Source organism: Ovis canadensis, chromosome 3, assembly GCF_042477335.2.
Source record: "Ovis canadensis isolate MfBH-ARS-UI-01 breed Bighorn chromosome 3, ARS-UI_OviCan_v2, whole genome shotgun sequence".
Taxonomy (NCBI): Eukaryota; Metazoa; Chordata; class Mammalia; order Artiodactyla; family Bovidae; genus Ovis; species Ovis canadensis.
Window position 1 is genome coordinate 105387746 of NC_091247.1, and position 24013 is coordinate 105411758.

General features: G+C 48.7%; 1 protein-coding gene across 1 annotated transcript in view; it reads left to right on the forward strand.

The window, feature by feature from the left end:
• ACOXL (acyl-CoA oxidase like) overlaps window positions 1–24013 on the forward strand; it is a 366969-nt gene that overhangs the window by 285916 nt on the left and 57040 nt on the right. The window contains exons 16-17 of the mRNA XM_069583969.1: window positions 9726–9813; window positions 23775–23845. Of these exons, the coding sequence (XP_069440070.1) occupies window positions 9726–9813; window positions 23775–23845 (159 nt within the window). The remainder of the gene's footprint in view (window positions 1–9725; window positions 9814–23774; window positions 23846–24013) is intronic.

The window sequence follows — 24013 nt, forward strand, 5'->3', positions numbered from 1 at the left end:
ATGTGTGTATCACGTGCAGGCATCTTTGCAGGCAAGCTAGCATTACTTTGCCAACAAAGGCCCGTCTAGTCAAGGCTATGGTTTTTCCAGTAGTCATGTGTGGATCTAACAGTTGGACTGTGAAGAAAGCTTAGCACCAAAGAATTGATGCTTTTGAACTGTGATGTTGGAGAAGACTCTTGAGAGTCCCTTGGACTGCAAGGAGATCCAACCAGTCCATCCTAAAGGAGATCAGTCCTGGGTGTTCATTGGAAGGACTGATGTTGAAGCTGAAACTCCAATCCTTTGGCCATCTTTGATGCGAAGAGCTGACTCATTTGAAAAGACCCTGATGCTGGGAAAGACTGAGGGCAGGAGAAGAAGGGGACGACAGAGGATGAGATGGTTGGATGGCATCACCGACTCAATGGACATGGGTTTGAGTAAACTCCAGGAGTTGGTGAGGACAAGGAGGCCTGGCGTGCTGCAGTCCATGGGGTTGCAAAGAGTCAGACACGACTGAGCTATTAAACTGAACTGAATGGAGAACCTGCTCCCCACGCAGGTGAGGAGGATGCTGTCTCTGCTGCTGTGGCTCAGGCTGTCTGGAGGGGATGCTCCTGTGTGAACAGTGAGGGTGTGTGTGTGTTGGGGGGGCAGGTCTGCAGCCACATGGCTGTGCTGAACAAGCTTTGTTGACAGTGGGGGACGAGGTATGACCTGGCCAACAGATACATCTGCGTTCCAGGTTTAGAGCCTGTTACTGGACTTTCCTGGGACTCACTGTAAAACCCAGGGCCAGCGCCGTGGGGCACATGGGTGTGCTGGGAAGATCCGAGATGCTCGGCCTCTACATGACATCACACCAGCCATCATTTTGATGGTGTGTTCCTCTGGGAACCCCAGCCTTGCGCCGCCTCAGCTCATATCCTTAGAGGAGGGCTCCTCCACCCACCTCGGTCTTGCCATGCAGCCACTGGCCACCTCTGAGGGAAGGGAGTGAGGTTCTGGTGCCTAGTTGGGGCCTGGCAAGGGTCTCTGGGATGGGATGGGTGGTAGAGCGGAGGGCCTTCGGTTCAAACTCTGACCCAAGCTCTGAGATCATCATGAATTCCACAACTAGCCCCTCCCCTGGGGTCCCCAAAGCCAAGGCACAGTTGTCTCTGGGACATCTGGAGAATATTTACTTCTCCTTTTCATAGGGAACAAGCAGGAGCAGTGGCCAGCTTGTTTCCTTTCTCACTTTTTTTTTATTTGGCATGGGTAGCAAGATCTTGGATGAGATGTATTTATCTGGCCCTCCTGGAATTATAGCTCAGGTTCAAAGCTTAGGGTAATGGTATAAAGAATCCCATATTCCCAGTTCAGGAAGCCACCAGTGAGCTGACAGCTGGTGGGCCCAGCCACCTCGCTTTCTTTGAGCTGCTAGCGGCAGACAAACCAGCCCCTGCCCGCCAATGCAAGAACAGAGCTTTGGGAGAGCGCAGAGTTCAGGGAGTGGCTGCTGGTGGCCAGGAGAGGGGTCCTCTCTCCAAAGCCGCACAGAGGAAACCAAGCGTAATCTGGAAGCAAGCCTAAACAGTAAAGGAAGAAATAATGTAGTGGGCAAGCACGTAAGAGCAGAAAGAAAGAGGAGACAGGAGAAAAGACAGATGGGACGATGCAGGAAAGCAGGAACTGCAGACATAGAAATAGGAGAGGAGAGGAAAAAACCAGAGCAGGAACCCAGAAAAATAAAGACAGTGCAGAAAGGCAGAGAACTGTGGGAGCATTAAAGATACATAGACAAGTGAAAAGTGGTGAAGGAAGTTTGCAAAAAGAGAGAAAGAGGGACTTTCCTGGTGGCCCAGTGGCTGAGAATACACCTTCCAGTCCAGGGGATGTAGGTTCAGTCCCGGGGAGAGGAACTAAAATCCCGCATGCCATGGTTAACTAAGACCCAATGCAGCCAAATAAATAAGTAATTTTTTAAAAAAGAGAAAGAAAGAACTCATCTTGAGAGGGAGATACAGAGAAATGAAATAAAGATAGACATAAAAAATACTGGAAGGCGGGAAAATATATTAGGAACACGTGCCTGTACGTGCATGCCCCCACACAGAAAGTCAGACAGGCGGAGAGGCAGGAAGCTGGAGACGCGGGCCACCCGGGCGAGGACTGGCCTCCGGGGTGCTAGAGGGGGACTCGTCCTCCAGCCGCACCAAGGGTGCAGTCACAGAGAGCAATGCAGGCGGGACCCAGGTGGGCCCCAGCCTCTCCTGCCAGGCTACAGAGGGCCACAGAGGAGTCTGCAGCAAAAGGGCTGAGAGGCCAGGTGAGCGTGTGCTGCAGGTGGGGTAAGTGTGGGGAAACCAGACCCCACGGTCCACCTACTAGAGAGAAGGGAAGGAAGAGAAGCTAAAGGAGAAGGAGGAGAAATCCTGTATGGGTTGGGGTGCACCATTTCCATTACTTTACCAGGTGGTCATCTACTCGGCTTCTCCCCTGGTGGCTCAGGTGGTAAAGAATCTGCCTGCAGTGCAGGAGACCTGGGTTCAGTCTCTGGGTTGAGAAGATCCCCTGGAGATGGGAATGGCAACCCACTCCAGTAATCTTGCCTGGAGAATTCCCTGGACAGAGGAGCCTGATGGACTGCAGTCCAGGGGTAGCAAAGGGTCTGACATGACTGAGTGACAGTTTCACTTTCATCTGCTGGGCAAGATTACTTCCTCCTGGACAAAGGCTCACAAGTCTAGGGGAGTGGGCTTCTGTGGACAGCCGGAGAAGCAGAAAGTAAGGAAAAATCATTGTTTGACCTACTTTACTTCTCTATAAAATAAATAAATTTATATTAAAAATTTTTTAAAAATAAATGCATGTTGTATTATTCCGCATATCAGATGGATATAATTTAAGACATATGGTACCTAAAGTGTTTTGTAGAATCTGATATCCAAGCTTAGCAAACTTATAAAGGCCTACATGGTTATTGGTCAGGCCTGGACTCTTTCCCGCCCCCCCGCCCCCGCCCCAACTGATTCCACCTTCTCTCCACAGTAAAATAAAAAGGAAGAGGGTAGATTTAAAACAGCACGGAAAACAAATTCAGAGGACACAGCAAATGGATTTGGAGCTGAATACAAAGGTAGAAGTGTTTTAAATGCTGCCAGAGACAGGAGCCCAGGGAGTCTAATCAGATGAAGGACATGGACCTCACATCTGCCCACCTCTACCCACAGACGCATCACAAACAGCTCTACGCATGGAACAAGTCTCACAGAGCACCTGCTGAATGCGAGCAGGAGGCCTCCCACGGCCGAAAGCACAGGAAACATCTCCATGTGGCTGGGCAGCGGTGGTGGTTTAGTTTCTCAGTCGTGTCCAGCTCTCGCTACCCCATGGACTGCAGCCGACCAGGCTCCTCTGTCCATGGGATTCTCTGGGCAAGAATACTGGAGTGGGCTGCCTCCTCCAGAGGACTTTCCTGCCCCAGCGATTCAGCTCACGGCTCCTGCGTCTTCTGTGTTGGCGAGAGGATTCAATTTCAAGTTCCAATTACTCATCCCTAGAATACAGAAATACAGTTGACTTTGATTTGTATGGGCTTCCCTGGCAACTCAGACTGTTCAGTTCTTGGGTCAGGAAAATCTGCTAGAGATGGGAATGGCTACCCTCGTCAGTATGCTTATCTGGAGAATTCCATGGATGGAGAAGCCTGGCGGGGTGCAGTCCATAGGGTTGAAAAGAATCAGACAAAACTGATTGACTATTACTTTCACTTTTGATTTGTATATCAAAGGCTTATCAGTTTGCTTAATTGACTTCTTAATTCTAGTAGTTTTATTGTATCTTCCTTAGGATTTTCTGTGTAAAAATCACGTCTTTCTGTAGTGAAGACAGTCTAACTCATTTCCAAACTCTCGGCCTTTAGTTTCTTTTTCTTGCCTTATTGCCCTGGCTGGAACCTGCAGTAATGTTGAATAGAAGTGGAGATATGGACATTCTCATCTTCTTCCTGATTCAGAGGGAAAGCACTTAAGACTTTTACTATTACATATGATGTTAGCTGAGGTTTTTTAATAGATCCGCTCTAGGGAGCTAAGTGTTTTTAACTGGCTATATAGCTGCCCAACCTATTTGGCGGTGTTTCTAGATAAGAACGGAGAAGGCAATGGCACCCCACTCCAGTACTCTTGCCTGGAAAATCACATGGACGGAGGAGCCTGGTAGGCTGCAGTCCATGGGGTTGCTAAGAGTCGGACATGGCTGAGCGACTTCACTTTCAGTTTTCACTTTCATGCATTGGAGAAGGAAATGGCAACCCACTCCAGTGTTCTTGCCTGGAGACTCCCAGGGACAGAGGAGCCTGGTGGGCTACCGTCTATGGGGTTGCACAGAGTCGGACACAACTGAAGCGACTTAGCAGTAGCAGCTAGAAAAGAAAAAGGGGGGATGGATATGGGTATTCACCAAAGATGAGGCAGCAGGGTCTCTTTATGAGTTCAGTTCCGTCTTAGCTGTATGATGACTTATTAGGAAATAAGCATTTATTTCCCTTAGAGGGAATATGTGGGATGTCATTCACATCAAACATGACCAGGTGTGACAACATATCTCTATAAACTATGTATTTGGGAGGGACAGGGAGCTAATTCTCCATCAGTCTGTTGGGAGGCAGTGTATTCTGCGACTAGAAATGTGAGCTCATAAAACTGGGTACCCAGTCCCAACCCAGGTCTGCAACCTTGGGCAAATTCCTCAATCTTCCACCTGCAAAATGAAGATAGTAAAAGTTATCAGTAATACTTATCTCCAGGGCTTCTGAAGGCTAAATGAGCAAGTGCAACTTAAGGTTTGAAACAGTGTCTGTTGCTTGGTGCATTTTAAAAAGGATTTGCTTTCATAAGGCTAATTTATGCCTAAAAAATTCCATGGACAGAGGAGCCCAGTGGGGTATATAGTCCCTGGGGCCGCAAAGAGTCGGACACCACTGAGCATGGGGAAGGTTAATTTATGCACAAGTTTTCAAGAGGAGGTTTACTGCTTGACGTAAAGAACAACCATGCCATTAAAAAATAAAAATCCTTTGGCCATTCTGCCCTGCGTTGAGGGGTCTTAGTTCCCCCACCAGGGATCAAACCTGCGCTCCCTGCGTTGCCAGCGCAGCGTCTTCACCACTGTCCCACCAGAAAGTCCCACCATGCCATCTTTACTGAAACCTTGGGTTAAGACATTTTAACTTTGGAGGGTTAAGTAGTTGATTTCTGTCGTTCTACCATGTTTTTGCGCAGTAAGTAAATGTAAAAATTCTGTGTGTTGGAGTTGGGTTACAGTTATCGGCAGGGTTACAGCTGCTGACAGTGATATTCTGCAGTTAGCACTGAGTCTACACTTAGAGGCTGAATAGAGTTTGATCTCCTGGTCTGCTCACTTGGACCACCTGATTGTGGGATGAAGTATGCCCCACACACAAAGGCCACCCTGCCTCGGTGTATGGACCTGTGTGGCTTCAGCTTATTGCTTCCCGCCCATCAGCTAACTCAAGGGACCAGGGGCTTCTCCGTTGGTTACTTTCCTGGGCATTTGCCCTCGTGAAGCTGCCTTCCTATCAACACGTTCCACCTTCTGGGTGCTGTCCTTCAGTGGGGGTCTTGGGGGAGTTGTGGAGGGTAGGGGGCAGTCGTGCCAACCTTTCCATCCGGTAAGTGGAGGGCCGGGGCCACTTGCCAGCAAGCATGAGGCTGCTCTGAGCCTTCTCCAGTGGGTCTTGCTGCAACACCATGATGCTGACATATAAGGAAAAGCTCTTAGGAATTGGCTGCCAGGGGCCTTTCTCCTTAACTTGAACTTGATCTTCACTTTTGTCTCATCCTCTTGGGGATTTCTCTGGTGGCTCAGTGGTAAAGAACCCACCTACCAATGCAGGAGATGAAGGTTCAATTCCTGGGTCGGGAAGATTCCCTGGAGGAGAAACTAGCAACCCACACCAGTATTCTTGCCTAGGAAATCCCATGGAGAGAGGAGACTGGCAGGCTACAGTCCACAGGGTTGCAAAGAGTCAGACAGGACTTAGCGACTAAACAACAGCAACATCCTGGTGGAAGGGCTCAGCCACAGCCAGGGCCGTCTGCAAGCTTCTCCCATCGGATGTGCCTGCTTCCTTCAGGGTTCCGTGTAGCCCAGCCAGTCTTCTCTCTCTGCTTTGTTCTTGACCAGGCTCATGAAAACTTACTCTATCCACTGACGCTTTAAAAAATCTAAAATTGTCCCTCAATTCTATTTGGACACATCCACGTTATATTGGATACACGGAGATTCCTCTCTCCCTCCCGTGTGATGGGGGGTGGGGGGGGGGCAGCTGGAGCACGTTTAGGAGAGCCTGTCCACCAGGCTTTGGTGTGGATTCTTGGCCTTTTCCTCTGCAGTGCGATGGGGCAGTTTCGGGCCGTGAGTGTTTGGCCAGCTCTTGTCCTCACCTCTGCGAAAGGTGCTCTGTGAGCTATTGCTTGAGTATCACCCATCTCCACCGTGCTCTTTCAGTTGTGATGGTGAAACCAGTGCAGGGAGCAAGACAGACACTTTTCTCTCCCTCCACTCTCATGAGATGCCCCAGTTGGGTGGGGACCCCAGGCACACATGATCCTCTGAGCTGTGCCTGCTGCCCCAGGTGGTCATGCGAAATTATACATGGACAGAGAGTTTCTGCTGTGCCAACTTTTCTGCTGGAGCACAAAGCACTCTGTTATAGGAGGGTTTTTACAGAGGAGTCTGACCTCCAGGCCCTGCAGGAACCGGGAAGCAGTGGGAGGCAGATGACCTTCCAACCAGAAGACTCAGAGTGTGAGCTGAAAAAAAATGGGAAGAAGATACACAGTCCAAGTTCAGTTCAGTCATTCAGTCATGTCTGACTCTTTGCGACCCCATGTACTGCAGCACGCCAGGCCTCCCTGTCCATCACCAGCTTCTGGATCTTGCTCAGACTCATGTCTATCGAGTTGGTGATGCCATCCAGCCAGCTCATCCTCTGTCATCCCCTTCTCCTCCTGCCCTCAATCTTTCCCAGCATCAGGGTCTTTTCCATTGAGTTGGCTCTCTGCATCAGGTGGCCACAGTATTGGAGCTTCAGCTTCAGCAGCAGTCCTTCCAATAATATTCCAGCTTTCCACTTGAGTATTATTTCTCTGAGCAAAGAAAATTGCTGAAAGTTTAAATATCAAGCCCTTAGGTTTTCCAAACAAAGGCAAGAAGAAACAAAGAAACCCCAGAAGTGCCAAATTTCACACTCTGCTCTGGTCAGATAAGAATCTGCCTCCAGACTCCACCGACACAACTCGAACTGCCAACTCTGCGATTAGGCATCTTTCTCTTTTCTGCTTATCCTTTTCCCTCTTATTTTCTTCCAATTCTATTTCTTCACTTCCCGCTGATTGAAAAACCAAGTAAAGGAAACCATTTCCTTCGTTAGAGTGACTGAAAGACCATCTCACGCAGAGTAAAGCTGAAAAATATACTCCCTAAATGAATAAAGAGCATAATCATCCCGAGTCCAGTTTCCATCTTTGTGTTTATTCTTCACACAGGTCAGACACGGCCACCACCCGTGCCAATGCTAGAGACGTGGCAGGTGTCCAGGAAACAGTTTGAGGAGAATTTGGAAGATCTACTCTCTTAGCAACTTTCAAATATACAAGCAGTTATGTTATTAACTAGTCCTTGTGCTTTCATCACAAGAAAGAAACGTGTCACTATGGTGACAGATGTTAACTAGACTCACTGTGGTGGTCATTTCACAGTATACACAAATATCAGATTGTTATCTTGTATACCCGAAACTAATATATTATTGTCAACAATATCTAAGTTTTAAAAATTGGTGTTGCATTTTAAAAATTGGAGTATAATTGCTTTACAGTGTGGTGCTGGTTTCTGCATGTAAACCAGCTGTATTATACACACATCCTCTCTCTCTGGAGCCTCTCTCCCCCCACCCCGCATCCCACCCCTTCTAGCTCATCACAGAGCACTGAGCTCAGCTTCCTGTTCTGTACAGCAGCTTCCTGCTGGCTCTCTGTCTCACACGTGGTAGTGTGCGTATGTTAATGCTGCTCTCCCAGTTCGTCCACCCCCTTCTTCTCCACGCCCACAAATTTATTCTCTAAATCTTCGACTCTATTCCTACCCGGCAAATACGTCCATCAGTACCATTTTTTCTAGATTCCATATATATATGTGTGTGGTAACATATGATATTTGATACGTATGTATATACATATATGTTTACAATATTTGTTTTTCTCTTTCTGACTTACTTCACTCTATATGACAGACTTTAACAAAATTTTTAACGTCTCAGAAGTGAAATAATTTGTCCACACCACCAAAGTAGACAGTAATCGGGCTGTAGTTTCAATTTTTATTTCTCAAGCTCCAAAGTCTATGGCCTTTCTATTATAAGATTCCTCTAAGAATTAGTACATATAATTCTATAATGAAAATCGAAAGGAATATTGTTGTGGACTGAATGTCTGCATCCCTCCTCTAGATTCAAATGTCAAAGCCTTCATTCCAAATGTGATGGATCTGGAGATGGCACCTTTGGGAGGTCAGTAGGGTTAGATGAGGCCATGAAGGTGGGAGCTTCATAATGGGATTAGATGCCGTAAGAAGAGAGAGAGATCACTCTCTCTGCATCCTGAGTGGAGCTAGTGATAGAGAACCTGCCTGCCGATGCAGGAGACATAAGAGATGCAGGTTTGATCCCTGGATTGGAGGAGGGCTTGGCAATCCAATCCACCCTAGTATTATTGCCTAGAGAATCCTGTGGACAGAGGAGCCTGGCGGGCTACTATCCGTGGGGTCTCAGAGTTGGACACTGAAGCAGCTTAGCAGCAGCAGGACAGCTGTGCAAAAACAGAAAGGAGGCATCCGTCCTCAAGCCAGGAAAAGAGTCCCCCCGGAACCTGACTGTGCTTGTACCCTGATACTGGACTTCCCGCCTCTAGAATGGTCAGGAAATGAATTTCAAGCAAAAGCTTTTAAGAAAACAAAAGAGAAGAGGAAAGAAAAAAAGTTTGAAAACCCAGCAATATGTGACTACGATATGGGGAAGGAGGGTGGGAAGGTGGGTTGGTTTTGTTGCAGACTAGATTTAGTTAGTTATGTTATTTAGAATTTTCCAGGCAGTGAGTGACCTGACTAAAACCATCTCACATTCTCTGTCCTTCTCCTTCAAATTGTTTCTTCATCGCTGGTCACATCTCAAGAAATGCAGCGTGGTACTGCCATGCTTGGGCCTCCCCAGTGGCTCAGTGGTAAAGAATCTGCCTGCAGTGCAGGAGACTTGAGTTTGGTCCCTGAGTCAGGAAGATCCCTTGGAGGAGGGCCTGGCAACCCACTCCAGTATTCTTGCCTGGAGAATCCCATGGACAGAAGAGCCTGGCGGGCTACAGTCCATGGGGTTGCCAAGAGTCAGAAACGACTGAAGTGACTGAGGGCAGATGCACCACCACGCTTGATATGAGTGAGGGATTAATAGAAACATGTAAACTGGACTCACAGCATGTTATGGCATTTCTTCATCTAACTGAAGCTTTGAGGGGTGACACAGGCATTTTAGGGGTAACAGTAGGCCTTGCATGCAACATACCCCTGCTTAATGGTGGTACTGAGATGTGCGTTGTCTGCCATCTGCCTTGCTAATAAGTTCTATTCTCTAAGAATATCATCAGCCGTTGTTGTTGTTTTTTTTTTTTCTGTCAATTTGGCAGGTGATGACCGAGAAGGAGGACTTTTTCAGTGCCTGGAACTCATGTCTTCACCACATCACCTGCTTGTCTCTGGCACATATTCACCGAGGTCAGTGGCTCTTGTCAAATATTTGGGATTGAGTGACTCTCAGGTTATCTGGGAGGATGACTCTGCAGAGAAAGGACAGTCCCCACTCTGGTCTGAGCCCTTGTGTTGAATTTAGGGTCCCCAAGTTACTCCCCACTTACACTGACCAAATGACACCCACAGAACCTAATGCTAAATTTGCCAGGATCCAGCTGGCCAAGCGCGGTCCCTCAGCAGTGGCCCTCAGCCCAGTGGTGACTGTCATTCCCAAACAAACAAACGAGGGGTGGGTAAAGTGAGGATGTTTTAATGCAATCACTGCCTGAAGAAGTTTGAGGACCAAAACTGCTTAAACCTACCCCCCAAATTTAGCAAGGACTGGTTCTGCCTTTTAAAGCCGTGATTCTAAACCAGAGGTGACTACGTCTTCCAGGGAACATTTGTTGACAGATGGAAACATCTTGGTTGTTGCAACTGAGCAGGAATTGCCAGCAGGTGGAGGCAGGGACACTGCACTGGACAGTCCTCCCTGCTTCTGAAACAAAAAGTGATCCGGGCCAAAGCGTTAGCCCCCGAGGGCGAGGAAGTGTGAATTTCATTTCGGCCTCAAAATCACAGAAAGTAAAATGAAACATTGATGTCAAGAGTGAGATCCATGAAGATTTCTGCTCCCTGGACCTGCCCAACTCCTCCTCTTTCCCTTACTGAATTTTGTGTGCTCAGTTGCTCAGGCGTGTCCGACTCTTTGGGACCCCATGGACTGTAGCGCACCAGGCTCTTCTGTCTGTGGGATTCTCCAGGCAAGAACACTGGAGTGGGTTGCCATGCCGTCCTCCAGGGGATCTTCCTGGCCCAGGGACTGAGCCTGTGTCTCCTTCGTGTCCTGCACGGCAGGGGGATTCTTTAGCACTGAGCCACCAGGGAGCCCCATCCTCCGTGGGGGGAAAGTATGAAAAGCAGAGGCACTGACTGTTGTTTGCTGCATAGAGTTTTCCATCATACCGAGGTCACTGATGGCTCCCAGAAAGCAGGGGCGGGTTTGACCACCGTCTCAGCTCTGGAGCCTGGCTAATGGCCCTAGTACATCCCTGGGCACTGTCCAGAGTATGGAACTCCTTGATGGGCTCTGTTAAGAGTCAAGCCTGGGCTTCCCCGATGGTTCAGTGATAAGAATCTGCCTGCCAGTGCAGGAGACCTGGGGTCCATCCCTGGTCTGGGAAGACTCCACCTGCCACAAGGCAACTAGGCCCATGACCACGACTCCGGAGCATGTGCTCTGGAGCCAGGAGCTGCAGCTTCTGAAGCCCTAGAACCTGCCTGCCACAACTCCAGAATAGCCTCGACTTGCTGCAGTTAGAGAAAAGCCCATGAAACAACGGAGACCCAGCACAGCCAGAAGAGAAAGAGTCACAGCAGTGACCCAGGAGCGCTTGCCTCCTGTCCAGTATCCTGGCCCGCCCACCACCCTGCCTCCTAGCCAGGCATTCAGGAGGAGAAGAGTGCCAGGGCCTCTGCCTTCTGAGTGCAGTCCAGTGCTTGGGACCTGGGGTAGCCTATGGCCCTGGGCTTAGGAATAAGGAGTGGGACGCGGATGCTCAGGTGAACTTGGCAAGGGCACAGGCTCTTCCCAGGGTCAGCGAGGCTGCCAGAGCGTCACACCCAGGGCCAGCCTTTAAGCTTGGTGCCCACACCCTGTGATAACCGAGGCCTCATCCGCGCCCCAGACTCTGTTTGGTTTCTGCCTTCTGCTTCTCAGGGCCGACTCTTTTGTGACCCCATGGACTGTAGCCCGCCAGGCTTCTCTATCCATGAGATTTCCTAGGCAAGAATACTGGAATGGGTTGCCATATCCTTCCCCAGGGGGTCTTTCCAACCCAGGGATCCAGCCCACATCTCCTACATTGCAGGCAGATTCTTTCCTGCTGAGCCACCAGAGAAGCCTGACTCATTGTGTTCAATAAAACTTTTTTATTACTCTTAATTACTAATCTACAAAAGCCTTTGTTCCCATAACCAAAGTTAGATCTTTTTCCTTAAGAGGAAGAAACAGAGAAAGGGGCTTGGTGCCAATGTATGAAGTCTTAACACCAGGAAGAGACATCAAAGAACTGATATTCCGCAGCGCTGGAGAAATCCAGACTGATTCTGAACCTGCTATTGATTAAGCAATAAATGATGGTAAGCAAAAGTGACCGTAAGCTAAAGTGATGATTTTCAGGAAATTTGGCCTCTGGTTCCATGACAGATGAAGAGGATTTGGCTGTAGAAAGTCACAGAAGAAAAATCATAACAGCAAGAAAAATAATAGGACCCAATGACAACATCAAGAAATCTGAGGAAGATTTTGAAATAGGGAAATCCGTCCGTAATGAGAAGGGCTGTACAGATACAGACACAGGAAAAATGTAGTCAGCATGTCATTAGGGTCCAATAGCATACTCCCCCCACCCTCTCCCCAGCCCCCCGCCGGGCAGAGGTCTCCAGGGAGACCAGAGAGGAGGTAGAATAGCCCATCTGTTTTCAGTGACTGGACCCAGATGTTGCCCCTGGAGACTTTCAAAGGAGTGGCGCAAACAGGCAAGGGAAGGAGCCGGCGGGCGGAAGCTCAGAGCTGAGTGTCACCCCAGATGAAAATGAACTCCACATCTAGCCCTCTTCATCAGGAACAAACAGGAAAAAAGCCTTCTGGCATCAGTTTTCACTTGTCACCTGAAAACTCAGGAAGACCATGTTGGAAATAAGAATGTTAAGCAGTCTCTAGTGGTTTCTAAAGTGGGATGTAACTATTACGATGATGAATTATTACTTTCCTCTGATACACATTTTGATCTTGCCCTGGAAATAGCAGTGCTGAAACATGGTGCTGTTTGAATCCTTAAGGGTGTACCAATCCAAAAACCAAAAAGAATAATTTTATGAAATGAATTTAATCAATTAAATTAATTAAATAAATCACATCCAGCATTTTCAGCTCCATGCTGAATTGTCTCTTAGTTTTTCTCCTTCTCAGAGAAAAACTAAGAGGAGTTCCCATTGTATTGCAGCAAATCCCTTTTCTGGTTCTTAATAAAGTGACTAAGAGTTTAGAATGTAGGCATTCAGTTCAGATTGCAACTATAGTTAGAATATTTGAGTACGGTAGATTTCTCCCTATCAAGATTAATTTCAGACTCCTTTAAAGGATGTATTTGCTTCCTTGCTAAGGAGACTTCGTTAATAAAAATGTGATCACCTGGATTATGAAAGCATTATTTCTGCATTTTAGCTATGAGTCCTTTTCCCAATATTCTTCATGGGATCACCATTTTCCTCCCCATGGTTAATGGGGCTCTTCTTTAGGCAAATGACATTCACCTTGATTTAGTTTTAGCTTTGGCATTCATTTTCCAGGGAATTGTGGAACTACACTTACCACCTTCTTGAATGAGCGTTACTTTAGCTCATTACTTGAATGAGTATTCTGCAAGTGCAGGATAAAAATGCCGCAAATTCATCCCAAAGTCATGTGTGAGTTTAGGACTTTCGTTCAGTTCAGTTCAATCACTCAGTTGTGTCTGACTCTTTGCGACCCCAGGGATTGCAGCACGCCCAGGCTTCCCTGTCCATCACCAACTCCCAGAACCTACTCAAACTTATGTCCATCGCATCAGTGATGCCATCTAACCGTCTCATCCTCTGTCATCCCCTTCTCCTCCCACCTTCAATCTTTCCCAGCATCAGGATCTTTTCAAATGAGTCAGTTCTTCGTATCAGGTGGCTAAAGTACTGGAGTTTCAGCTTCAGCATCAGTCCTTCCAATGAGTATTCAGGACTTTTCTCCTTTAGGATGGACTGGTTGGATCTCCTTGCAGTCCAAGGGACTCTTGAGTCTTCTCCAACATCACAGTTCAAAAGCATCAATTCTTCAGTACTCAGCTTTCTTTATAGTCCAACTCTCACATCCATACATGACCACTGGAAAAACTATAGCTTTGACTAGATGGACCTTGTTGGTAAAGTAATGTCTCTGCTTTTTAATATGCTGTCTAGGTTGGTCATAACTTTTCTTCCAAGGAGCAAGTGTCTTTTAATTTCATGGCTTGCAGTCACCATATGCAGTGATTTTGGAGCCCAGAAAAATAAAATCTGTCACTGTTTCCATTGTTTCCCCATCTATTTCCCATGAAGTGATGGGCCCAGATGTCATGATCTTTGTTTTCTGAATGTTGAGCTTTAAATCAACTGTTTTACTCTCCTCTTTCACTTTCATCAAGAGGCTCTTTAGTTCTTCTTTGCTTTCTGCTGTAAGGGTGGTGTCATCTGCATATCTGAGGTTATTGATATTTCTCCCAGCAATCTTGATTCCAGCTTGTGCTTCATCCAGCCCAGCATTTTACATGATGTACTCTGCATAGAAGTTAAATAAGCAGGGTGACAATATACAGCCTTGATATACTCCTTTCCCAATTTGGAACCGGTCTGTTTTTCCATGTCCAGTTCTAACTATTGCTTCTTGATCACATACAGATTTCTCAGGAGGCAGGTCAGGTGGTCTGGTATTCCCATCTCTTAAAGAATTTTCCACAGTTTGTCATGATCCACACAGTCAAAGGCTTTGGTCAATAAAGCAAAAGTAGATGTTTTTCTGGAACTCTTGCTTTTTTGATATCCAGTGGATGTTGGCAATTTGATCTCTGGTTCCTCTGCCTTTTCTAAATCCAGCTTGAACTCCTGGACAAATAATGCAAATACGTGAGAAAAGAAGAGAAGCTCAAGGCAAAGGAGAAAAGGAAAAGTATACGCATTTGAATGCAGAGTTCCAAAGAATAGCAAGGAGAGATGAGAAAGCCTTCCTCAGTGATCAGTGCAAAGAAATAGAGGAAAACAATAGAATGGGAAAGACTAGCAATCTCTTCAATAAAATTAGAGACACCAAGGGAACATTTCATGCAAAGATGAGCACAATAAAGGACAGAAATGGTATGGACCTAACAGAAGCAGAAGATATTAAGAAGCGGTCGCAAGAATACACAGAAGAACTGTACAAAAAGATCTTCATGACCCCAGATAACCATGATGGTGTGATCACTCATCTAGAGCCAGACATCCTGGAATGTGAAGTCAAGTGGGCCTTAGGAAGCATCACTATGAACAAAGCTAGTGGAGGCGATGGAATTCTAGTTGAGCTATTTCAAATCCTGAAAGATGATGCTGTGAAAGTGCTGCACTCAATATACCAGTAAATCTGGAGAACTCAGCAGTGGCCACAGGACTGGAAAAAGGTCAGTTTTCATTCCAATCCTAAAGAAAAGCAATGCCAAAGAATGCTCAAACTACCACACAATTGCTCATCTCACATGCTAGCAATGTAATGCTCAAAATTCTCCAAGCCAGGCTTCAACAGTATGGGAACCATTAACCTGCAGATATTCAAGGAACTTAGAGTCAACTACAAAACTTAGACTCAACTCAGACTCAAGGCTATAGAGGACCCTCCGAACCCTGGGTCCTCCCAGCTTGAAGGGCAAACATGACCTGTGCAGTGGAACTAAAAGTCAAAAGGCAGCACATCTCATTCTTTGGATGAGTTTCTGGAACATTCTGTCGTTACCGCAGGAAGTGGGAAGTCTGGCGGGTGGGGGAGGGGGAGTACACAGGTACTACTCCATTGGCTGTGCCAACCTGTCAGCCTTCCTCTGCCATTGGCGCCCTCTGCTGGCCCAGAAGCTGTGGCGCAGCCCCTGAGGCGGTGCTCTGAGGGAGGGAGGCAGGCGCTGGGTCCCGCTGCCCAGCTGCTGACCTTCGTCTTCCTCTAACGCCCCTTAGACATGTGGGTGGGAGCGGCCGGTGATGTGGTCTGGGGAGCCAAGGGTGAGCAGGTGCTATTTGCCACCAGATCCCAGCAGACCAGCGTCTTGGAGACCTCAACACTGGAGGAAAAAAAGGATTGTCTTCAGATTCGTTTTCTCTGTCCTTTTGACATGGGGGACGCATCTCAGACTCATCACTCCTGAGAACAAAGCGGGTTGATGGGTCAGTGTCGGAGGGTGTGGCGGCTCGGAGAGGGCCACGCAAATGTCCACTGTCCCTAATGCCTGGAGTCTGGAACAATGGAGAGACTCCGTCTGGCGGCCCAGGAGGTGGCAGTACTCAGGAAGAAGAGACGGTGAGGACTGGCACAGCACCAGCAGGATGGGAGAGAGAAGAGGGCAAGCCCTGGTGATGGGGGCCGTTGCAGGCAGGAGCTCCCGTAGGTGCTGGCTCCTGAAAGGGAGAATTAGTTTAGCTGACTGAGCGCTGCAGCTCCGAAACCCTGGGCAGGTGTGCAACTTTGCCACCACAGATTTACACTTTTAAAAGCAATTTTGGTTTTTATGGCAGTGCTGGGTCTTCACTGCCTCGTGGGCAGCGCACAGGCTTCTCATTCGGGTGACGTCTCTCACTGTGAAGCACTGGCTCTGGGGCTGGAGCTCAGTAGTGTGGGGCACGGGCTTGGGGTCTTCCCGGCTCAGGAACTGAACCCATGTCTCCTGCGCTTGCAGGCGGGTTCTTTACCACTAGTGCCACCTGAGAAGCCCAGGGAAGCCCTCATAGATTTATGTTTTGTGTCTCATCAGCAAGTAGACGAGGAGGAGAGGATGTTCTAAGATACCGATGCCCAAAGTTAGACCTTATTCTGAGCCCTCCTGGTTCTGGCAGAGCAGCTATGAGGGAGCATGGCTCCTGGGCTCCAGCAAGGGGAGCAGGTTCTTTCTGCAACATCGCACAGTCTGCTCCCTTCATCGGAACACAGGGTTTCCTTCACCGGAGCGCCAGGCCACGCAGGTGAACTTGAGTTCTGTGTCAGCTGGACCCGAGGACCCCAAGCGCTACGTTCTCCGTAAGGGCAGCCACACAGCCCTCGTCTGCTCCCCCAGCACCTGGGAGCAAGTCACCTGCAAGGTCCCGAGAGAGCTGTCAGCTCACTTTTCTTTGATGAAGGCGGCGGTTTATGAGACGGTTTTATGATAGATGACCTTCAAGATTCTGTTGTGCTAGAAAGAGGGAGACAAGAGGAAAAGGCCAAGTTCCATTCCTGAGGAATGTTTGTTTAGTGGAGGCTCGTTCCGGACAGAATTTAGCAGCTATGCTTGACCCAGACTCTAATAAGACGTCACTTACCTTCCTGACCCTGGGGACATTGGCCGACTGGACTGATGGCCACTGTCTCTGCCTCTCCAGCGCTTCCCTGAGCCAGGGCCATGCTGAGTGCCCGGCTCCCATCACCCTCTTCAGTCCCCATGACAACCTCACTTAGCCTTGAGGAAGCTCCACTCAGGGGTGGACAGTTGCCTGTGACCACACAGGTCTAAGATGTGGGGCTGGAACTCTGCCCTGGGGCTGGCTGACCCCCACGGCTTTCTAGCATCAGATTTTGAGAGATGCCCTCCCACCCCCAACTCCCCAAGGGCTTTTTTTCCTACAGATAAACCCTAAAGAATGGGCATTCTAGCGTTCTTAAACTTCCAGTGGTGCAAGGCGGGGGGCGGGGGGGGGGTACTTTGTATTTTATTTGGCGCGTACTTTCTGAGGTTAAACTTGGCTTATGCTCTTTTTCACTCTTCTTACTGTGTTGGTGGCCGAATTGTGCTTTTTATTTTTGTTTGCTATCTCACAGACTTTCTGTAAGATTAACGAGCACTTATTAGTCTCCCACCAAGGCAGACAGGGAGGGACCACCATCCACCCATGCGGCTAAGGCTCAGAGAGGCTTCCTGAGTTGCCCAGGACCACACACCAGAAAGCGGGGTTCAAATCCTGGCAGAGTGCTACCATCTGCCCACTTTGTGGGGCCTGTAAGTGCTTGCTGGACCTGAATCTAATGGCTGAGCATTGCTAAAGAGGCAAATAAGTAAATAAATAAGCCCTCGTTTATTTGCCTTTTAAAAAAGTGTGTTTTTTTCCCCCTTTGTGCACTATATAATCAAAGATGTAGTTTATATGATGAACTGCAAAGATCTGAGCTGCAGGCCACACTGACTTTCCAGCTCCTGGTACCTAAGTACTTTCAAACAGAGTGCCCAAGTTGGCAGATGAAATTAACCCAAAAGGTAAAAAACCAAAAATTTCCACTGCATAACTATTATGAGACTCCACTAGGAATATGAATAAGACCTTCTAAACTGTGGATAAAAATAGAAGTGTAGGAAATCTTGTCTTATAACAGCAATTCTAGGTATGGCTTTCTATATTTAAAAAGTTATCCATATTCTAAGGTTAAACATATGTGCTATATACACAAACTTACATTTAGGTTTTAGAAGACAACGTGTCCTAATCTCATCAAACATTTAGCAAATAACCTTTGAGTTCACATGAGCCGCCCACACAAAACCCAAAATGAGCTACAGAGAAAACATAGAAAAAGCAACTGTCTGTTGACAACCAGATTTTCTTTCAGTTCTTTGAGTTTTCTGTCTATAAATAATCTGTATGTTTCAAATGTGACCATTTTCTTTCAGTGTGTCTCCTGGCATGTTCTCACGTAAGTGTGTTTGGAAAATAAGAATTCAATGTGTAAATCATGGGAATGACTGAGTTTCTGGAGGGGAGAGATTCAAAATACGTTCTTTTTAGATACCCAGAGTGTCAAAATGAAGCATTAAGGTGATGCATTCTTTCTTCAGTGCATCTGTTCATCTTTTAGGGAATCCGGAGTTTGATAAATCACCAGAGATAAAACCATCATTTTTAACCCATGGTAGATCCCAAATGTCAGAAGGAAAAATAGTGCAGTGTCTCCTCTTCATGAATTCCCTTTCTCTTTGCTTGTAAATTATGGGAATTTGTTTGCAGAGAAAATATAATACTTTATTAACTGGAAAATGATGGCTTTTACTCAGAAACGTGAGAGCTGAAGCAGAAAAAAAAGCAGGCACTCCTTTGAGCTATAGTAGCTTAACAAGATTTGCTATATGCTCAAAGTGGCATCAGATGTTAGATGGGAAAAAAGCGAGGTTTTCATCAGTATTTCATCACGATTTTACCTTTTCTTACTGACTCAGGACCCCAGTCTGAGCCATCTAAGTGCTTGTTGAATCCTTGATGGGGAAACTTCATGTAACATCATTGTAAACAGAGATGGACAAAGCTATCTATTGTGATTTTTTTCCCTAAAAATTACCCAGAAATTCTCTTTTAATAGGCAGCCTAGAAAATAAAGCAAATTCCCACAGATTTCTGTAATTATAGGTGAATATGGTTCTGTGTCCAAGAGGGCAGCTAAAAGGACTTGGAATCCAGAAGGCATAAACCTTTCCCTGTTGAGCTCTGTAGGGCAAAAGCACAAAAACCGAAAGAGTAAGTTAGCCAAGAAGACTTACCATGGGGCATGAAGGCGCCCTGGAGCGTGTAACAGAGCCTGGGAGAGGTCCCAGGGTGGGCAGACGTTGCCGGACTCCCAGGAGACTCCGCAGAGGGCCCCTCGGTGCTGGGTCCTGAAGTGTGGGCAGGATCCAGAGTTGAGAGTGTAGCAGTGCATTCTGGGAGGAGGCTGGTGCCGACGAAGGTGAAGGTGATAAAGTGAAGGGCTGGTCCAGAAGTGCCAGGGCCCCCGCGCCTCCGAAAGGGAGGCTTTTCGGGGAAAGGCCGGGGAGAGCACTGAGAGACAGAGCCGGAGAGAGTGGGCTGCGAGGGTCGGGTGCTGCTTTGGAGAGCTTGGCCTTTCCTGGGTAGACAGTAGGGCGTCAGTGGAGGGGCTAAGGGGGAGAGGGACCTTCCGACCCAGCCTCTCTTGAGGGGGACTTTCCTGGTCCCAGGGGACATCCTGCATTGGAGACAGGCCCCGGGTGGGGATGGGTGGAGAACAGAGCCCAAAACCAGTGAGTGTGGCCAGCAAGTAAGAAGACGGAGCTGCAGGGAGATGGTGGTCGTCGGGCCTGAAGAGGTGCTTTGCCCTGGAGAAGCAGAGGGCCCATGGGAGGGCTGTGGCCCCAGCATGCAGGCAGAGGAGCTGGTGAGACTTAGTTACACAGAGCCGGAGCCTGTCTGCCTAGAGAAAGGTCACCTCTGAGTTCCTGTCTTGCTCGCAGTCCAAGAGGAGAGTGGGACACAGGCCTGTGTGCCCTGCTCGCTGTCTGGGGTGGATCCCGTGAGCCAGGTGAGCAGGCACGGCAGGGCAGTGACAAGGACAGAGAAGGGGGAGCGGGGAGCCACGGCCTTCGCCTGGCACAGAGGCCCACCCCATGCCCTTACAGCCCGTCCCCATGGGCAGGAGGCCGGAACTGCTACACCTTCTCAATACCGAGAAGTTAAACATCCCTCTTCCCGCCCTGTGTTGATTCTGAATGCAGAGCTGGAGCTCTTCTGGCAAAGACGCAGCCTTTACACCACTCTCTCACTCTTTTCCTTTCAATATCTCCCTGTTAAACGTTGTCAAGAAGAAGTGGGTGGGGGACTTCAGAAGCTGGAGGGACAGGTCATTCTGTAAGATGAATTGAGGGCACCATTGTCGTGCGCGGGTGAGAGGCGACGGCTGAGGGACAGCCACTGCCGTCTCCCACCTTGTGCCACAGAACCAGTGAGGGTCCCTGTCCTGGAGCCCCAGGCACGGACACCAGGGGCGCCTGCCCCCACCCCCTCGCCCCCCAGGGCCCTCAGGGAGAGGCAGGCCTGAATCAGCCAGCTGGGACTGAGAGAGAGCTCGAAAGAAAGTTATGAGACAAGATTGCTGAGCGGCTCAGCCCCACGTGTCGTATGTCCAGGACAGCTGTGCCTGCTAACGAACTTGAGGGTGGTGCCCAGTCTCACCAGCCTGATTGCGAAAAGGACAAAGACGCTGTGGGTGTGGCTTTGGCAAGAGGCAGAGGCATCAAGGCAGAGGCATTTGTGTGAGTTGTAGGGTGCGCACCGTGTTGCAGAGTCCTGTCTGTCTTTCAGAAATGGGCTGCGGGGGGTTGGCCGTTGTACGTAATTTATCCACCAGCCCATAGAGGGAGAGGCGTGTGTGTTTCATGCTGGCCTGTCTTTTTTTTTTCCTCCCAAACTACCACTTTCCTTTTTTTTTTCTTTTACTTCACTTGGTCATTTTTTTCTATGCAGCCCCCTCGCTTCACCCCCCAACCTCAAAACTAACAACCTCACAGCTAACAGGTATGTTATCTAAAAATCTACTGTTCTCCCTGTATCAGCACGTGGATCTTTTTGTCACACAAGGTGGAAAGGCTGAACCAAAGAGGGCTGGACTTCCTCAGATAGGTGGGAGCCTCTGTGGCCGCCACTGAAATGAACAGCAGGGGGACACTTAGGAGCAGTTACGACGATGGATGTGGGCTCGGGAAGAAAGCTACCTCCAGAGTCTCTTAAGGAAGAGACCCAGAGTGACCCTGAGTGGGGTTTGGTTACATCTTTCCTCCTCCTGAGGCAGGCAGCTCCTTGAATTAGCCCTGAAGGAGAAGAAAGTAGATACCATAGCTGCTTTCTTTGTGAGGGTTTGGGTTTTTCTGCCTGTTTAAACATGGAGGCAGGTGGAGCAGAGGGCAGTGAAGCCCCGTGTGTCTGTCGCTGTGCGATGCTGCGATGATGACTTGGGCCCAGACCCGCCCTCCCTCTCCCCACTCCATCAGCGGTTTCTGCCCCTCTTTCCTCTTTCAAGCTGGCCTCAGTAGAAACCAGAATGGAGGAGGCTGGCAAGAATCCCGCATTGGGCACGAGAGCACGTGTTGCCCTGACTGGCTCTAAGGCGAGGGGAATGGAACGGCCGAGGACTCGGTGAGCCCTGCTCCTGCTGACCTGCCATTGTCAGGATGGGCTCTTGTTGTCTGTATCGAAGGTGTGAGGGGTGATTGATTCATGAAATGGAGCCGGCCAGTTAAGGAGGAGCTCCCCTCCTACTCCCCTCCCTGGGGAGCCCTGTGTCCCCACAAATGTACTTCTGCCCAGCTCCAAAAACTGGGCTGTGACTTGAGGCCTGTCGGGCAGGATGGGCAAAGAATGAAGTTTGGGCTAAAACCCCAGCTGGGACTTCCCTGGTGGCACAGTGGGTAACAGTCTGCCTGCCAATGCAGGGGCCACAGTTTCGATCCCTGGTGCAGGAGGATTCCACGTGCCAGGGGCAATTAAGGCTGTTTGTCACGACTACTGAAGCACCCGTGCCCTAGAACCCCTGCCCTGCAACACAAGAGGCTGCCACAGCAAGAAGGCCACGCACACAACAGAGGAGCCCATGACACAACCCGAGCACGTTTTGCTCAGATGAGAGCAGAACTTTAAACTTGGGAGAAGTCGTCAGCATGGGATACAACCAACCACAGTGACGACTGCAGAGGACTGTAGTCATAGAGGAAAACTCTGTAGAGAATTGTAACATTGAAAAGTATAATTAAAAATTCCCAGACCATGCTTGCTTGCTTGATGACAATTCACTTTTGCTGCTATAATGCTTTTTAAAATATCTGCATGTCTAAACAGACTTCTAGATCTGGGGGTCAGAACAGTGGAATCAGACCGTCCCTCTGTCTTGAGGCTTGGTATGTTTCTACCAGTTTTTGTGGGCTCTGCGGAGGATGGGCTAGGCCCGAGGGATGGTGAGTGGTTTGGAGCAGTTGGATGGGAAGGGTGAGCTACGCTGCTCTCAAAGGCAGGAGGTGAGACTGCCCAGCAGATGACAGTGAAGAGAGATGACAGGCAGAGTGAACACAGCTTTGAGTCTGGAAAGAAGTCTACCTGGGTTCACTCAGTTAAAGCCTTAATGCTTGTCAAAAGAGGTGGATTTAAGTAATCTGAGGGTGGCAGGGAATCATGGGAGCACTTTTAAGAGTGAAACAACACAGTCAAAGCAGCGTGCATGGGAGGCAGTTGTGGTTTTGTGCTTATTTAGACTGAAAGAGAAAAGGGTACTCACATGAGTGGCCGTGAGTGAGATCGAGGCCACCAGCACGGAGAAGGGGAGTGTTGTTTGTGTAAATCATCTTGGTTAACATTCCTAGAGTGTTCATGGCCAGCTAAGATGGATTGTGAATATTGTTTTGCAAATATTCTTGGTTTTTCTCCACCATCTTGCTGGAGAAAGATGGTTGGGGAAACTCAACCTGAAATATTTGGGGGAGTTAGTGGTGTTTGCTCAGGTCAACACTGGGGTCCCATCATTCATACCAAGAGAAGACTTGCTGGGGGTTGTACGGGGATCACAATGGAAACTTGAGACAGAAAACGCAGCGCTGCCAGATTTACAGAGGCGGGTGGAGTCCTCTAGATGGTGGGCACAGGGAACGGACATGCAATGTGGTCATGGGGGGCAGGACAGGCCATATGACCCTCCCGGTGGCTTGGTTTTTAGTATGTATTATTGGGGATGCCCTGGTGGCTCAGACGGTAAAGAATCTGCCTGCAATGCAGGAGACCCAGGTTTGATCTCTGGGTTGGGCAGATTCCCTGGAGAAGGGAATGGCAACCCACTCCAGTATTCTTGCCTGGAAAATTCCATGGACAGAGGAGCCTGGCGGGCTACAGTCCATGGGGTCGCAAAAAGTGAGACAGAACTGAGCAACTAACACACACACACACACACACACACACACACACACACACACACACACACACACCCTGTGCTCTACAGTTGGCCCTTATTAGTCATCTGGTTTATATACAGCAGTGTGTATGTCAGTCCCAACCTCCCAACGTATCCCCCTCCCCCTTCCCCCCGCCCGATAACCATGTTTGTTTCCCGCATCTGTGACTCTGTTTCTGTTTTGTAAATAAGCTCATTGGTACCATTTTAGGATGGAGCTTTGCTGATGGTCACGGCCCGGGCTCTCATGTGATAATCCCAGCTGACAAGGGTGAAGTGGTTGTGCTAGCCTTGCCCCCCACCTCCCCAGGGCGGGCTCTGTTCCCCTCGACTGTATCACCAAGGAAAGACGGTGGCATGTCACCTCTGTGGGTTAACACCACGATGTCCTTCTCTGTACAGAGAGCCTCAGGGCCCACAGGGAGGCCACTCACTCTTTCTTTTTCTTCCTTTCCAGTTTCTTTAGAGCAGTTCTGCCTGGCTGTAAGGAACTGTCCTGACCAGGAGGACCAGGCTTTGCTAAAGAAGGTATGTTCCCGAAAGGAAGCCCTGATGCCCGAGAGCCTCGCAGCACTTTTATTGCCCTAAGGAGAGATTCACTCTTACAGGCAGGAGTAAATTTATCATCTCTGAATTCTGCGCTCCTCGGGGATACACTTGTCATCAGCGGCTGGGAGGATTGCTGGTTAATGAGCA